The 15,454-nt window shown below is 47.3% G+C and overlaps 2 protein-coding genes across 2 annotated transcripts in view; one reads left to right on the top strand and one right to left on the bottom strand.

The window, feature by feature from the left end:
• The window catches only part of Sh3px1 (sorting nexin 33-like protein SH3PX1), a 27,626-nt gene extending 17,586 nt beyond the window's left edge, over positions 1-10,040 (top strand). Inside the window, exons 11-16 of the mRNA XM_077694395.1 lie at positions 1,164-1,267; positions 1,889-1,969; positions 2,038-2,114; positions 2,569-2,658; positions 4,057-4,263; positions 9,124-10,040. Of these exons, the coding sequence (XP_077550521.1) occupies positions 1,164-1,267; positions 1,889-1,969; positions 2,038-2,114; positions 2,569-2,658; positions 4,057-4,263; positions 9,124-9,177 (613 nt within the window). The 3' untranslated portion in view covers positions 9,178-10,040. The remainder of the gene's footprint in view (positions 1-1,163; positions 1,268-1,888; positions 1,970-2,037; positions 2,115-2,568; positions 2,659-4,056; positions 4,264-9,123) is intronic.
• Positions 10,019-15,454, bottom strand: Fic (FIC domain protein adenylyltransferase). The gene is made up of 3 exons (XM_077694397.1): positions 14,932-15,454; positions 11,892-12,112; positions 10,019-11,146 (listed from the first exon to the last, which is right to left on the bottom strand). The coding sequence occupies exons 1-3, from the start codon at positions 15,329-15,331 to the stop codon at positions 10,283-10,285; spliced, it is 1,485 nt and encodes a 494-aa protein (XP_077550523.1). The 5' UTR covers positions 15,332-15,454; the 3' UTR covers positions 10,019-10,282.

The following is a 15,454-nucleotide window of genomic DNA, read 5'->3' as shown; positions in this document are numbered from 1 at the left end:
TTGATTGTATACACTCTGCTTTGGCTTACTGCAGAAGCGCTCAACAGTAAGTTGGCGGTTAAAGCTCTGGGTAGATTAGGTTACAAATGCGAAGAGGCTTTTATGCAGCAGTTTTCCGTTGCGCGCGCTTCCACATCGATAGTGTAGTGGATAAAGTGTCCAACTAGGCTGGCCGTAACGTTGGGCTATCCCGGAAACCGCAAGTTCGAATTGCACACGGGGCACTTTTTTTTTTTTTTTTGCTTGAGCGATCTTGGGCCATTTCATACAAAAAAGATAAGATTCCGAAAAGAATTCGGGAAAAGAACGTGAAATTCAGCAGGAAAACTGGCTACAAACTGTACAAACACCCAGTAGGTCTGAGTTCTGCTGCAATGGTTGCCAGACAACTGAAGCGGTCACGACACCGCTCACGTGGATAGAAAACTGTTTTTTGGCAACGAATAAAGGATGCATTATTTTTAAAATATTGGGTTTGCAGCTTTGCAGAATATTATACACAAAGAACATTGAACCACGTTGAACTCTCGAATGTACTTGACGTGACGTCATTCTAGTTGCGCTGCCGACCGCCGGTGCGCGCATGGTCGCTTGCGATGCGCCTCAAAACGAGAATTTCAACGGCGCCTCCTAAATTCCAGAAGCAATGAATTGGGAAAATATTTGGGATTTGTGTTCGTAAAAGGTCGTTCAAGCAGACAAAATTAAGCAAAGACAAATGCATTTTCTCTTCACGACCCCTTAAGCGGTTTTTGGAGCCCAGGTACATAAGCTCGTTGTCAACGGTAAACCATGCCGAGGTCTTCGCGACTCCGCATCGCTGGCACACATTATCTAACCTTTGTAGACGTGCCAGATCAGCTGACGGGAAGGAGCGTGAGATAAAAAAAATTTTTGCTTTTGGTTTCTACGCTTTTATGCAGATTTTTGTATGGCATGTGGCCATGGTTGCTTGCAACGCAGAAATTTGGTGCTATTTGGTATCATATTGAGGGATCAGGCTGAGATTAAGGGGAAATGTAAAAAAAGTGTGCAGTACTGGTATCTTCACGTGCAAGCTGGGAAGGCATAGGTATTTAGAGTCGAGTGTTAGGATGAGCTGGTGATAACGTGGTAGTAGTAATGACCGTTGCCTCGGCTCTTTCTCATCCCTCCCGAACAAGAGAGGGCAAGGTGGAGTCCTTTAGCAAGTTCACCCAGAAGATGGACGAGGGTGTCAACCATCTGTACAAAACGTCGCAAGACCAGATCAAAAAGTGCTCAAAACGTAAGTGGCTCTTATCTGCTACTTCAGCTACTTGCTATAGCATTTTGCTGCTGTGCATAACGTTGCAGTTAATTTCAGTGGCCGCTGTATTGCTTTCTGATCGAGGTGTACACATGTGACAGATTTGCACATTTTCACTTGTGTAAGGGCTAATATTTCGGAGTACAGGGCTACCCCCCCCTCCATACATGCTCATCATACAGACAGATAAATGGACGACTTTCTTTTTTCTTTTTTTTTTTTTTTCGACTGAAGTTTACCAAAAAAGCTCGCACTTCAAACACACACACAAAACGAATTGGTCCTCACTTGGGTGTTTATGGTACAACAGTGCCCATGTACATGCTTACACACGCACGCATACACGCGAAAAAAAAATCTATGTTCTCATGTCAGTCTCCGCTTTGACCTGCCTCATTGGCTGCATGTAACTCAGCAAATAAAACTCCAAATTTGAATTGCTTTTTTGCTTGGGTTTGTCACAGTCGTTTCAGGGGCCACTTTTCTGTTTGCCAACCATTGCTGTCATTCAGGGTGTGCATGTGTAGTATAAACGTGATAGGTAGAGTAATGTGAAATGTAATCCTCTGAGCGGTGTGCCCTTTGCTCTTGCGCTTCCAGACTACAAGTACGAGTGTGAGAAGATTGCGAGTTCCCTCAAGGAGCTGGCAAGCGCATTTGACCTGGAGAAATCGTCATTGCGTAAGTGCGCTCCTGAGGACTGCTTGCGAAGGCTGGTGCGAGTGGACGTTCCTTCTCTTCCCTTGCAGCAGCAGCTCAACTGACAGAAGCGCTCAGGCACACGGAGGAGACGTACAAGCACATCGGCAGCATGTACGACACCAAGGTACGGCGCGTTTTCTGATCAAGTGCAGCTGGAATGTGGTTGGGGAAATTTTCTTCAAACTTTCTAGCGTATCGGTTTTTACTTTCATTTTTGAAACCTTTGAAAACGAGCCATTTCAGAAACCTTTTTTTTTTTTAAGCATTCAGTTTGTGAGGATAAAATAGTCGTGAAGATCCTTTTTCGTGTGTCTGTCTTAGTGAATGGATAAATGAACCAAGTGGTTATGAAATATCGGGAAGGCACATGCAATGTAGTTTTTATTTGTTGGGACTGTTTTTCGTCTGTACTGTGCAATTTCCGCAAAACTAAAAAAAAAAACAAAAAACGAAATTGTGCTTTCCTCATCTCTCGTGGCAGTCCCCTTCATGCCCCTTTTGCGTGTAGTTGTAGCATTTCAAGTGTAAATGCACTTTCAGGATGGTCCTTCTGAAGTTTGTCCTTGTATCCTCTGCAGCTCCAACGCTACTGGGAGTCCCTTGGCGATGTCCTGTTCATGTACAAGGGTGTCCTCGCCGTCTGGCCAGACATCGTCAGCTTCCACAAGGTCCTCCCCCACTCTTGGCTTCCTAACCCTAATGCCTTGCTTTGCACTGTGCAGATTAGTTGCCTTTGCTGAGCTGATATTTCAACGCTGTTTCCCAGCCACGGCGGCCTCTTTTCTAATTGAGGTAAAAAGCGAAAACGCCCTAGTATTTCGGCGCTCGTTAAAGATCTCAAGGTGGCCAAAATAATGCGGGGTTCTCCACTTCAGCGCGCCTCATCACTTGTCTAGCGTCGGGACGTTAAATCTCACAATCAATCTGTTTCAACGCTGTGTACGTTTGGGATAGCCGGTAATTAATTTTTTTAACAAGTGCGCCATAAGACAGGGATTTGAGGAAACAAGGCAACATAGCCCTTTTCTTTTTATGCAATCCGTTATTTCTCCACCCTGCATCAAAAGTCTGTCCTCGCAAGCGTCACTGCTGAGCTAAAAAAATCAAGCACTATATATAGCAGAACAAGTATTCTTACCTACTAGTGTTTGTGGCGTGGTTTGCGTGTCTGCATTGTGTGGCACAAAGGACAGCTTACTAAGTATTTCAAGCATATCACAAGTGCACACAAATATGCTGCAGTAGCCATAAGAAGCGCATGCCCCTAAGCCAGCAAACACTTTGCATCATTGAGGCGCTGATTGAATTCAACTAGCCCAAGTTCAAATCAAGGTTTGAACTTGAGCTAGTTGGTTCTGTTGCACTATTCTGATGAAAGACCACGCAAAGACAAGAGCAAAAAAAAGACTGAAAACAGAAGCACTGCGTCTTATGAAAGCTCTTGTCAATCCCTTCTTGTTCAGTCCTTTCTTGGTCCCTGTCTTCGCACTGTTTTTAGAGCAAATGGTGTCCGTAATGCAAAAATGCCGATGTGAAAGCAAAGAAAAACACTTCCCTTGGCCGGAATTTAACTTTGGTCCCTCGTGTTATGAAGCCGGGGTCTATCTTATTTCTTCATTTCGACATGGTCGAAGTGGTTTGGAAAACAGCAGCCAAAGAACTTGTCACGAGATAGCTTTGCACTCAACCATCATTGTCATTAGACGGAGGGGTGCGTGATTTGTATCCGACTTATATTTAACCTCTACATATAGAACAAAATTCTGGTTGGGTCTAAAATATAAACAAAGGTTGATGGGAAATGTTAATATATTTAATTTGGTGGGCCGCAATCCCTCAGCGGCAACGGGCGTCCGGCCAATTAACTGCCAGTAGTCTAGTGCTGATCGGTGGGAAGTTTTTCATGCATGTGCCTATTGGCCAGTCAAGCAGTTTGCGCGTTCTGCTGTACTGTCTTCTGGTAGCTCTGATGTTGCCTCGACGCGCCTTCACCACTGCAGTCGGCTCTGTGAAACTTTCCTTGCGATGGCCACGAGGTGCGACAGTGTGGTGGCGTTGTGTTGCAGACATTCCAGAGCAAGCACAAGGAGTACCAGAAGATGCGCGACGAGGTGAAGCTCTCGCAGGAGGACCTCGAAGGGATCAGGCAGCGCATGGACGTCGTGTCGTACGCCACCCTCGCCGAAGTGAGCCACTTCCAGAAGCAGAAGGTGCACGACTTCAACACCGCCATGCACACTTTCCTGGGCGGCCAGATCAGCTTCTACGAAGAGGTGGCGCACTTTGCTTCTTCTTCTTCTTCCCTCGTGGAATTTGATTGCAAACTGCACTGGGTGAAGCTTGGCACTCGGAAATGCTCCCGAGTGGTGCTTCAGGGGCTTCTTTTACTGGTGCTGGTCGGCAACTGGTGGGCATTGGTAAAAGCAGATCGAGGGCTTCCGAAGCAAAGTAACGCCGATTTAGAAATCAAAGCGGCGTGCTTTTCTAGCAGTGAGGCAACGTGCAAATGGCTGCATTATGGAAATTTGCACCAAACCTAGTGAAAATTATGTAAGAAGGCCCAGCAGTGTGGGGTGTAGTCATGATTGCGCTTGTGGTGCCCTTCACGTCATGTGTCAGAAGCATTGGGCTGAGCTTGTGGAACTGTGGCCCAACAATCTCCTGGGCTTTGTGGTTTGAAGCAAGAAGCGGGCGACTAACTGCACCAGTGGCCACCTGGGGTGTTACTAGGTTTTACTGCGTTTAATCAGCTGCGATTTTTGTTGCATGGTGCCGGTCAGTCTATTTTTGGCTGCTTTCCCAGTAATATTAGTCACTTCAATTACCGTGATTTTAACATCCCTATCTATGTAGTGGGTGCGAAAGGCTCAGTGAAGGCAATCTAAGGTCAGGAGCCTTGTGGTCTAGCTGCTTTTTTACAACATGCTGTCGTCTTGTCATTTGTTTTCACTCCTGGCAGCTGAAACCTTAAAAGGGACACTGAAGTGAATTTGTCAAGCTTTTGTTTTTGCTTGCGTTGCATAGACTGGCTCAGATACACTTTTCATCGCTTATCCAGTCGATAAGACGATATTTATTTTATAAAGCCTGAAAGAAGAAAAACTACCATGGGGGTAGCAGCGGCCGCACCAACTGAAGCAGTAACGTCCACACAGTAATGTTCATATGCGTTTGTGTGGAGCAACTTGGACTTAGAGTTTGATACAGTCTACAAACTAAAACTAAAAGCACATTCTTCCAGGTACAAATGTTTCATGGCTTAGTTTCAACTGAGCGAATGAATTGCGACGACCTGCCAACGGCTGGCCGACTAAACGCCTGGCCGACAGATTGTCGGAGGGTCGGTGAGCCATGCAGTAGTGCAGTTAAGCGAAGCCATCTTGTTTTCACGTCATACGAAATGTCACAAGAAATCGGCAAGGAGGATGCAGAGAAGAGAGTATTTTCAAATTGATTTATCTATCGAATAAAGTTGCATAACGCAGCAAGAGTGGTTGAAACATGGCCTAGAGACTCTAGACTACAATTTGTGCTAGTAATCCAATATTTACAAATCACTTCTGTGTCCCTTAAAAGGGGCCATGCAGACAAAACACAAGTTTGGTTCTTTCAAAAGATTGCCTCGTTAAAATCACTTTTAACGTAAACTTCGCTCAAATAAGCTATATAATTAGGAGAAAAGGGTATGGCCTAACGACCCACTAGTGCGTTTCCCGCAACAGAACCTATGATGTCATACCAGCCAGCTCTGCGATTGGCTGAGGCCGGCGGAAGCAAACGCAAATAAGGCGGGGCTTATAAGCTTGCCGAACGAGCTATTTGCGCTTAAATTTAGGGCACATTCTTTTTAAAGCAATAAGAATGGTGGGTCAAACAGTGGAAGTTACGAAAGTACGCGTAAACATAGAAGTGCCGATGCACACTGCTGTTGGTACTGCGTACACTATGCTTGTTTTAGCAGCACAGCACTGTAGCGCTTCGGGGTTGTCTCAGACGACACTGGCCCGTTGGCATAAGCGACGGTGCCCTACGTGGCCATACGTGTCGAGTGAACACAGTGTTTCACAAAACGGTTATTTTCTACCTCAACAAAAACAAGCTAGGTACAAATATGGTTAAAACTAAGCCGAGGCAGACAATGGCCCGCTGAGGTATGGTGGCGCCCTTTAGGTTGACTAGCGGTAAACATGGCTCCGCTCAGCTAGAAAACCTGTCCTTGTGATGTCATTGCAGATGTCATGAAAACACGATTTGGTGGGAGAATCAAAATTTTAACATAAATTTACTAATTTCTGAGTGAATAAAGCATCGCTTGCTTTTGGACGAGCGCTGGGGGGCACTATAAAACATGAAATCTCTTGAATAAAACCAACTTGTATTTTGTCTGCATGGCCCCGTTAAAGGGACAGACAACAGATTAGTGTTGAGTATATTTTCTTTATCCCAGATGAAAGGGCATCACTTAAAAACCTTAATCTGAAACGGTTTTGCTGATAGTGCCCGAGAACTTTTGAAATGGGAATTTCTAGGGCTACCAGCCACGTGACCCGCCAAAAGGAATGGTGGCAACCATGGCAGGAAGTCGTGCGTCAACATATTGACTGCACATGAGATTAGAAAAGGTATTTAAAAACTTGTCCCCAGCTTTAAAGGGGCCCTAAATAGGCTTCTGAAGGTCGCCATTTCAATCGCGCAATCGCTAGAGTACCCCTTCACGACAATGTATAACAAGTATTACTCCTCAGCGTAAAGCAGGGGCCGCACAAACACGCAACAAAGATACTTTCTTCCTTGCTCGCCTACCGCTTCCTTGCCGCCAAACAGCCGCGCTGTGACGTGCGACAGATCGCTTGTGACGCACCCGTGTGACGCACGAAGCTCTCAACAGTACGGCTGCGCTATTGGTGGGCCCCGTTAAATTCTGCAGCCAATCAGCGTTCCCGGCTCTGGGGGAAACGCGGTTGCGTGCAGTGCTCCTGCACTGGCGGCACGGCGGATGCACCGGCGGCACGGCGTATTCGTCCTGCACCGGTGGCACGGACGAATGTAGATCGTCGCCATCCGTTACACGAGCTTAGCTGAGTTTGTAGATACAGCGCGTCATTTAAAAGGTATGAATAACGCTGAAAAAAATTAAAGAAAGTGCTACGAGTTGTGCCGTGCCTCTGCCAGATGGCGCCACGGGTCCCGCGACTGAGAGAAGACACATTGAAACATCCCCCTCGTGAGGGGCACGATCAAATGCAGAGCATTTCCGGGGGCGCACGACGTTAAGTAGTTTGCGTTACGTTAATGTTGTTGCACTTGTGGCAACTGCTGACGAGAGAGCGCTCGTCAGCAGTAATTTGAATGAGTCAGCGATATAAGGCGCGTTCGTAGTGTCCCATTCTGTGTCGGCTTTGTGGCGCAGTGGGTAGAGCGCCATGTACAGTGCGTTCCGCCCGCAGGGTCGAGTGATCGAAACCGGGTGCCGGATAGTTTTTTTATATATAGTAGGGAGGGGTGCGGACTGCGGACGTCAACGCGGGTGACATCGTGAGTTACTGAAATGCTCTGCATTTACAACACAGAGCATCTCTGCGGGCACAAACGCCCGCTACACGCGCAACCGCGGCAAGCATCTGCCTGCACGGTCGACAAGCAGCCCACTGTGCGGTGTATGCACGATACGGCATACACCGAAAATCAGTTCGTGAAAGGGGGTGATATCGCAGTGAAAAATTGCGCTGGGGATCGTCGTTGTCGTGGCTTCACAAAGCAGTGTCTGGATAACTGCGGTGATGCTAAGCCTTTTCCCAGACCTCGGTGGGACAAGTTCACCGCGACAGCGCCGCATGCCGAAACGCTAGCGAGCTGCTATAGTCGTTCAGTTATTGTCGTTAGCGAGCATGTTGAGTTTGGAAGCCCACTATTTTGCCTTCAAACGCTCGTTTCCGCCGACGCGGGCACGGCCGGCGCGAGGGGCCGTTTGATGCGGGCCGGCCACCGACCAACGCCGCTGAGCGGTAGCGGATGTAGTAGGCGGAGCTTGGCTGTCGTCTGCTAAAGAAGCGTGACGTACCGCCGAGCAGAGCCAATGGCTGCACACTTCTCGAACCAACCCTGTTTCTCTAGGTGGTCTTGTGCCTGGTCGGTGACGTTTCCGCTTCCACAGTGCTTTGGAGGTGTGGTGAAAGAGGAAATGCGCCAGGCCATGTTGCAGGCCCTTTTTAATGAACAATAACTAGGCTAATACTGAACACTTTTAAACCATTTTTGCGGCAGGACGTTCTTTGGATAGCACTCCAACGATTGCGCACGTAAAATTGCAACTTTTGGGGCCCTGTTTAGGGCCCCTTTAAGAAGAGTAATGTAATGTGCAACCTTTCACATTCCTTCATGCAGTTTCTGAATCACCCGTTGAAATGGACACGTAGCGTAGTGTGACGTTTAGATGCCACGTGGTGCCACCTTTAAGACTTCAGAAATGTTAGTGCGAAATTGAAATTATTCTGCGTGTTATTTAAAAATTTCTTGCGGTTACCATGGTGTATAAAACGCTGACTTTCATATGAGCTAGACAACATGCACTCCACAAAAATCGGCTGTCTGTCCCTTTAACGTGCCATTCTTAGTGCTTACAATGTAATCTGTTGGTGCTTTCCACTGCGCACCAAGTACTTGTTTACTTTTTTTTTTTTTGCTCTCGTTTCTTTCTATGTGCTTTCACTATTTGAGCAAAGCTTAAAAATGAATTGGAAACTGCAAATTGAATACTTTGACATTTGATTTTTCTAAGGTTATGTAATAAAGGAAAAGCTGTAAAAATTGCTGCAAGGCAGTTATGGCTATGTATATATACGTCTGACACTGTGCTAATAAAAAATTTAATTCTAAAAAATGAACTCTTAGAGGATCTCTCGTCTGGTATCCAAGTGCTCACCTTATTTTAATGCTGAATGTCATTATCATTATTTAGCCTCAGCGAGGTGGTCCAACGGCAAGTTTTGTTGACATGCAGCTTGTTGGCATTCATTTTTAAAGAATGCAAGGCCTACAGGCATTCGATTTGTGTCAGGGAAGGGCCAGTGGTACATTTCTTCTTTTTGGGATCAAAATGCACCTCGTCACCCTCTCTCCCTCCATCCTTGCAGATTGTAAGCAGCCTGAAAGAAGCGCAAAGCAGGTACATGACGGCACCACAGTAGGGGGCCGTGCAGCAGTCTTCCGTCGCCAGCCAGCGTCAGGCTTCTCTGGCAAGGACAGCGAGGGTCCCCATTCCACAAGCAGCGGGAATGCAGCGCATCAGCAGTGATTGCGTCGGTCCTCATTGCTCGTCCTCTGCGTGGTGCCGGGGCCGACTTTTTGTTGCCCGGCAAAACGAGAACGCATTTCCCGTTCAAGTGGAGATGTTGCAGTTGGACACTTTTGGTGCTGCAAAGGCATTGAGAGACTGATTTTCGTCCATGCCACATTTGCTGTGGCTCTGCTGCAAAATCTAATATCTGTTTATTTTCAAGCTCAAGTGAATACGTGTCCGAACTTTTTTTTTTTCTTTTCTTTTTGCATGCACACGTTGGACATTGTTGCGAATTGAACGAGAAGGCTAAGTGTCTTTACTGCGAGGATATGTAGATGGGATGTAGCTTTTGTCTTCGTCAAGTTAGAAGGTTTCGATGATTGTTTTTAAACTGTTTTTCACTCGGGTGTTTAGATATAGCTGCGCTTTTATACAAGAAGGGCGTTTTAGCCCCCGCTGTTGTCGTTCGGTTTGTCCGAACAGAATGTTTTTTTTTTTTATTAGTGAGGCTACGAGCGCTGGTTTACTTGTATTGCATGTGTGGGCAGCAGAGTTTTATACCTTTTGTTGTAGCTAGCCGAGCAACTCGGTCGATATCTGAATGAAGTAGTTTTGTTGCCTCGTGAAATGCGGGAAATGCCACTTTTTTCTTAAATACTAAAACATTGTATAATTATGTGTTGTGTATTGCCGCAATGGTAATCAAACGTGTTTTGAAATGAAATAAAAAGAGGCGATCAGACACGACATATCTTAACGATCGCATCAAAACTTGCGTATTATTTAAAACAATACTGAAAACATTAAACAATATCTCGCAGTTCAAAACACAATCGTTCACATAACAAGCAAATAAATAGCGTGACACACACAATCTCACACCGAAAGGCACAGCTGGCGCAGGATTGGAGCACAATAGCGGTTCCACACCAACCTGCCTCGCCGAACTAAAAAATGATCCCAGTGGTTGGGCTTGTGACTGCGACCGCGTATTGTGAGCGGCATCTCCTCGGTTAGAGCGCGCGGTCCTCCTCGTAGCTGACAAAGGCCACCTCGCCCTCGCTGCTGTCCTGGCTGGTGAGCGCCCTCTGGTGCTTGGCGTACTCAGTCGCGTACAGGTACACGTCCAGCGTCCGCTCGGTGCACTCGGCGATGAAGCGCACAAAGGGCCGCACGTCCCCCTCGTTTCCCAGCTGCAGGTACTCGTAGTAGAGCGAGCGGTCCTGCTTGCGCACGATGACTGGCGGGTAGCCCACGCGCATCAGCAGCAGGTTCATGAGCAGGCGGGCCGTGCGGCCGTTGCCGTCCACGAACGGGTGGATGAAGACGAGCTTGTAGTGGGCCAGGGCGGCGTACTTGACCGGGTGCAGGCGCAGCGCCTCCTCCGAGTTGAGCCAGTCCACGAAGTCCTCCATCATGTCGTGCAGGAGGGTGGCCTTGGGCGGCGTGTGCTCGCCCACGAACACCTGGGTGCGCCGGAAGGTGCCCGCGTCCACGGGGTCCACGTGTCCCAGGATGCGCCGGTGCATGGCCAGGATGTCGGCCACCGTGAGCAGGGCCTTGTTGACGAGCGTGTTGTTGACGAACTTGAGGGCGGCGTCGAGGCCCAGGATCTCGTTGTGCTCCATGATGCTCTTGCCGGGCACGGCGGTGCGCGTCTCGACCACCATGCGCGTCTGCGCCAGGGTCATGGTGTTTCCCTCGATGGCCACCGTGTGGTGGATGTGCTGGAAGTAGGCCTCCTTCTTCATGCGCTTGAGCGAGGGGTCCCCCTCGGGGATCTGGATCAGGAACAGCCGCTTCTTGTCGATGCGCGTCAGCTGCTTCTCGTCCAGCTTCTCCACCACGGGCAGCGTGCGCTGGCGGTTGACCAGCGCCTGCGCAGCAGGGGGGAACGCGGTACTTAGCAATGGGGCAGGCTCTGTTTCAGCACCTGGCTGGCAGCATTTAGCTTGCCAGATAATGTACACTTCAATTCCACATGATGGTTATCCATATTAAACTTCAAGCACCACCAGATGGCAATGCAAGGAGAAAAACCCACCACTTAAAAAAAAAAAAAAACGGGGATGGCAAAGTTCCCAGTTCAGCCATTACCCGGTTCAGTCTTGTCAAGCCATAAAAAAAAAAAGCTCTGTGGAGCAGTCTTGTTATCCCCCAAATGCTTAAACCAAGGTCTCAAGATCCAACTCGCACCAGTTCAGGTGACAGCTTATATGTGTAGGCATGTAAAAAAGAAAGGGGATATTGAGAAGAATGCATAGACATGACAGTCTTTAACCATCCTCTCATTCATTTTTTGTACCCTCCACTCGCACCAACTGTATGCCACCAGTCCCACATCACAAAGTCAGGGCAGAGCTAAACATAACTGAATTCTCTAAAACACCAGCCGCCATTTTGAAATGAAGTGCTGTCTCGCAATAGCATGTATTTCTCAGTTCAAAAGTCCTGCAGGCAGCCGGGAGACTAAACTGCAGTGTTCTGTGCGATTCAGCCTGTAATCAGATAACAATGACTGCCGAACAAACTGTGCCACTAGTGGGATGTATGCACCACAAACCCCACAGGACATCCTCGGAGCGTGAGCAACTCTGTTCAGAAAAGAGGAGAATCCCCCACCTGCGAGTGGTCGGGCTTGGCGACCAGGGCACGGGTGTACATGTGGTCGGCCTTGATGAAGTCCTGCTTGTGGTTCTCCAGGAACTGGCCATACTCGGTGAGGATGTCTGGGTGGCTCGGGCTCAGGATGAGCGCGTGCTGGAACAGCTTCAGCGCCTTCTCGTACTTGCCCAGGGACACCATGTGCAGCGCTGCCCGCAGCGACGTCAGGGCCTCCACATCTGCGGAGTCGAAGATGGGAGTCGAATGACACCCCTTGTTATGTGAAGGTGTCAAAAGGGTGTCAATGACATGCCACCTTTTAAACCCCATCCAAATTTTGCACTACGTCTCCTGAAGAAAGTGTGTTCAGTGCACAACTTACTCCCCATGCATCATTCCATGCAGGGTGTCATCATATTGCACTGTACAGTAGCGGGCTAATTCACTGGCTTGTGCATATTCACGATAATTTAGTGCTGCTGCTTAACATCACCAAATCAAAGAAAACGCTTCAGTGATGTATTTCGATTTCTTTTTATTTTGAACTTGTCGTAGATGCCTACCGCTACAAGCCCTTGAGCATGATCTGAGAAGATAGTTTAAAAATCAAACAAGTATACACCAGTTAGTATCAACCGTCCAACCTACAAAAACGAGAATGTGTTCTGAACCACGATTACGAAGTCTGCAGAGGTTGCACAGAGAACTTCTTGAACCAATAGCTAAGACTCCGATGGCTTTTGGCAGGAATAAATGACTCCTGCACTACATTGCAACACCAGCCTGGAAAAAGCGCTGCTACTCTCCCAAGCACAGAGCCTGCAAAATGTTTTGTTTTTTTTCCTATTAATGATATTGATGAAGACTTCCTGGTATCGCCTCAAAATAGGTATGCAGGGAGAGTTCAGCTTGACAACTTTTGTGCTCCAAAGTGTGAGGTATGTGCTTTAAAAAAAACTGGTCCATTTCTTGGCAATGTTTTATTAAAAACACATTAAGAAAATGCATACAGTGCTACTGACAAGCTCCTCTCCATGATGCCGACAGAATGCAGTCAAGGCAAGCATAGTGCCCACACCATGGCCTGCATGCACAGATTAGAGAGGAGGAAAGGCTGCCCTTGCACTGGGTCACCTGGGAGCGAGACTAAGTTTTCCCCTCGACAGATGGAACCTAAGGCTCAAACTTTTTACTACTTGCTTGAGGGCGTACTTCTCGTGTGACAAAGCAAGTTGTCACTTTTTAAACTCCAAATCTCTGCCCACTTGTAGGTTGAGGCAAAGGTTGCTGAGTCAGAAGTCTGGCTTAGTGATTGAAAAGAACAGAAGTTGGCAGCAGAAGAGAACCACCAAATCGTTTGTCTACTGTGTCATTGGAGGCATTCACAAATGTTGATATTGGGCCCATTAGAAACAAAACATTTGTGCCTAACAGAGGGTAGCAAAGGTCTGTTAATGCGAAACTTCAGTAAGCTCAATTTAGTGGAGAGTTTATAACTCACGGTTTGGAAATGACGTCATTTCATTGGGAATGCCAACAGTCTTGCACCGAGCAACTGTGAACGGGAGGCACTGCAAAATAACTGCTTTGCTGCTTTGGAGATATTTTCTACTGATTATCCTGATTCTCTTTTTTTTTATATATCTTTTGCTGATGACGTTTCATCATAAATAATGAGCAAATACGCTGTGATTTCTCATGTCCAGTTGGTCCTCAGTGGTTGACAACAGCTCTTGCAAGTATATGGGTGGGAGAGCAGAAAAATTTGTTTTCTGCTTTGAAGAAAAAGAAAATGCACATCTGGCCCCCTCAGTGCTCAGTAGAATAAATTAGGAGAAATAAGTGAAAAGCTAGCTAGTCATGCAATACAAACCCATTGCCCGGGCCATGGGAAACCACCATCTGAATTGTGCACAAAACTACAGTGCACACCAAGTGACGATGCAGCCCTCCTACTTAGTTCCTGTCATGCTAGTATTGTACTTACTCTCTCTCTCTCTCTCTCTCTCTCTCTCTCTCTCTCTCTATATATATATATATATATATATATATATATATATATATATATATATATATATATATATATATATATATATATATATAAATTATACACTAGCATAATTACACACTCGCTTTGATTTTTTACTAATGTAAATTAAAACTAGAATAAGATAGTATACCACCTTTACAAACAGGGCCAGAATAGCAGCGTGTGTCAAACGTCCCTGAAAAAAAAAAATGCAGTCCTCACAACCGACACACTCGGTACCAATGGTCTTTACAGGCGAAATCTTCCACGCCTCATCCACCAAGAGAGGTATACACTGAACCAAATACCTGAATTCTTTTTTTTTCCTTGTTTTTCGAGGTTGACGACCGGCTTGGCAGTTAATAGAATGTCTCTTTTTTGTTTTGTCTCTTTGTTTTGAATGTATCTAGCTCTTTTTTTTTTTTTTTTTTGCCTGCTCAGAACCGCTCCGAGCAGGCAAAAAAAAAAAGAGCTAGAGTTATTTATTCGGCAGCCTGTTGTTACACTAACATGCAAAAAAATTAAGTGACATTTAAGCATATCTCCACGGAAAAAAAATTGTGTGGCTACAAATTTATAGAAACCACGGATGACGCTCCGCCAATCGATACCGAAACTAAACCGCACGCGCTCGGCAAACTCGGTCGATGACGTCAAGATCAGCACGCTCTGCGCGCACTTGTACGTGAGTGATCAGTGTTTATCGTGAGCCAGTCTCAGAATACCTCTGCAGCTGTGCGACTTCCAAGACGCCCTGCGGTTCGACACAGCCTCGAGAAACTGCACGGCAGCGGATGGGCTGTTTGCATTCTTTGAACAGCTGGGGTTGACGCCAGCTCCTCGAATAGCGCGCTCTGTAAATTCGGTGCTTGTTAGTGACGCAAGCAAGGAGCATATTTCCTGCTTGCGCAACACGCGGACGTGAACGGAGAGGAGGAAGCGTACGCGGAAGCCGGTGGGTAACGAAACAGCTGTGCCCTCCGCACGCCCCTGCCCTTCCGGAACCGATAAACGTCGGAGGTGAATTACCGTTTCTACCGTTGTCGTCCCGCCTCTTCCGAGTAGGGAGGTGGTTGTAGACGTCGACGATCTCTTCTTCGGTGACGTCGAGGTCCTTGGTGTCGGGCAGGAAATTTGGGAGCGTGCGGGAGCTCGGTTTCTCCACCACCTCGGTGCGCTTGTAGGGCGTCAGCTCCAATTTTTGCGCGACTTGCCGCGGCCGCTTGAGGTTCCACACGGAAGGAGTCCAGACGAGAGCCAAGCTCACCAGCAACACGAGAATGCCGACGATTATGAATGAAGCGCTGAAGCTGGCCATGTACTTGTGCGATCGCAGGTCCTGGAACATCGCCGACATGATCCAGTGATGGGTGGACATCATCATGCTCTCTAACTTCACGTACAACCAGACGAAGGCGTTGTAATTCATCGTACGCGCAATAATTGGCGCTCTTTACGGCACATCGCAATGCGACGACACCGGGCATCGCATCGGAGCGAAATACACATCAGCCTAATGGGCATGCCCGAAGCAGCAGCAAGCAGTTGGTCA

Source organism: Haemaphysalis longicornis, unplaced genomic scaffold (assembly GCF_048455015.1).
Source record: "Haemaphysalis longicornis isolate Haplotype H1 unplaced genomic scaffold, Haemaphysalis longicornis Haplotype H1 scaffold_12, whole genome shotgun sequence".
Classification (NCBI taxonomy): Eukaryota; Metazoa; Arthropoda; class Arachnida; order Ixodida; family Ixodidae; genus Haemaphysalis; species Haemaphysalis longicornis.
This window is presented reverse-complemented; position numbering and strand designations above follow the sequence as displayed.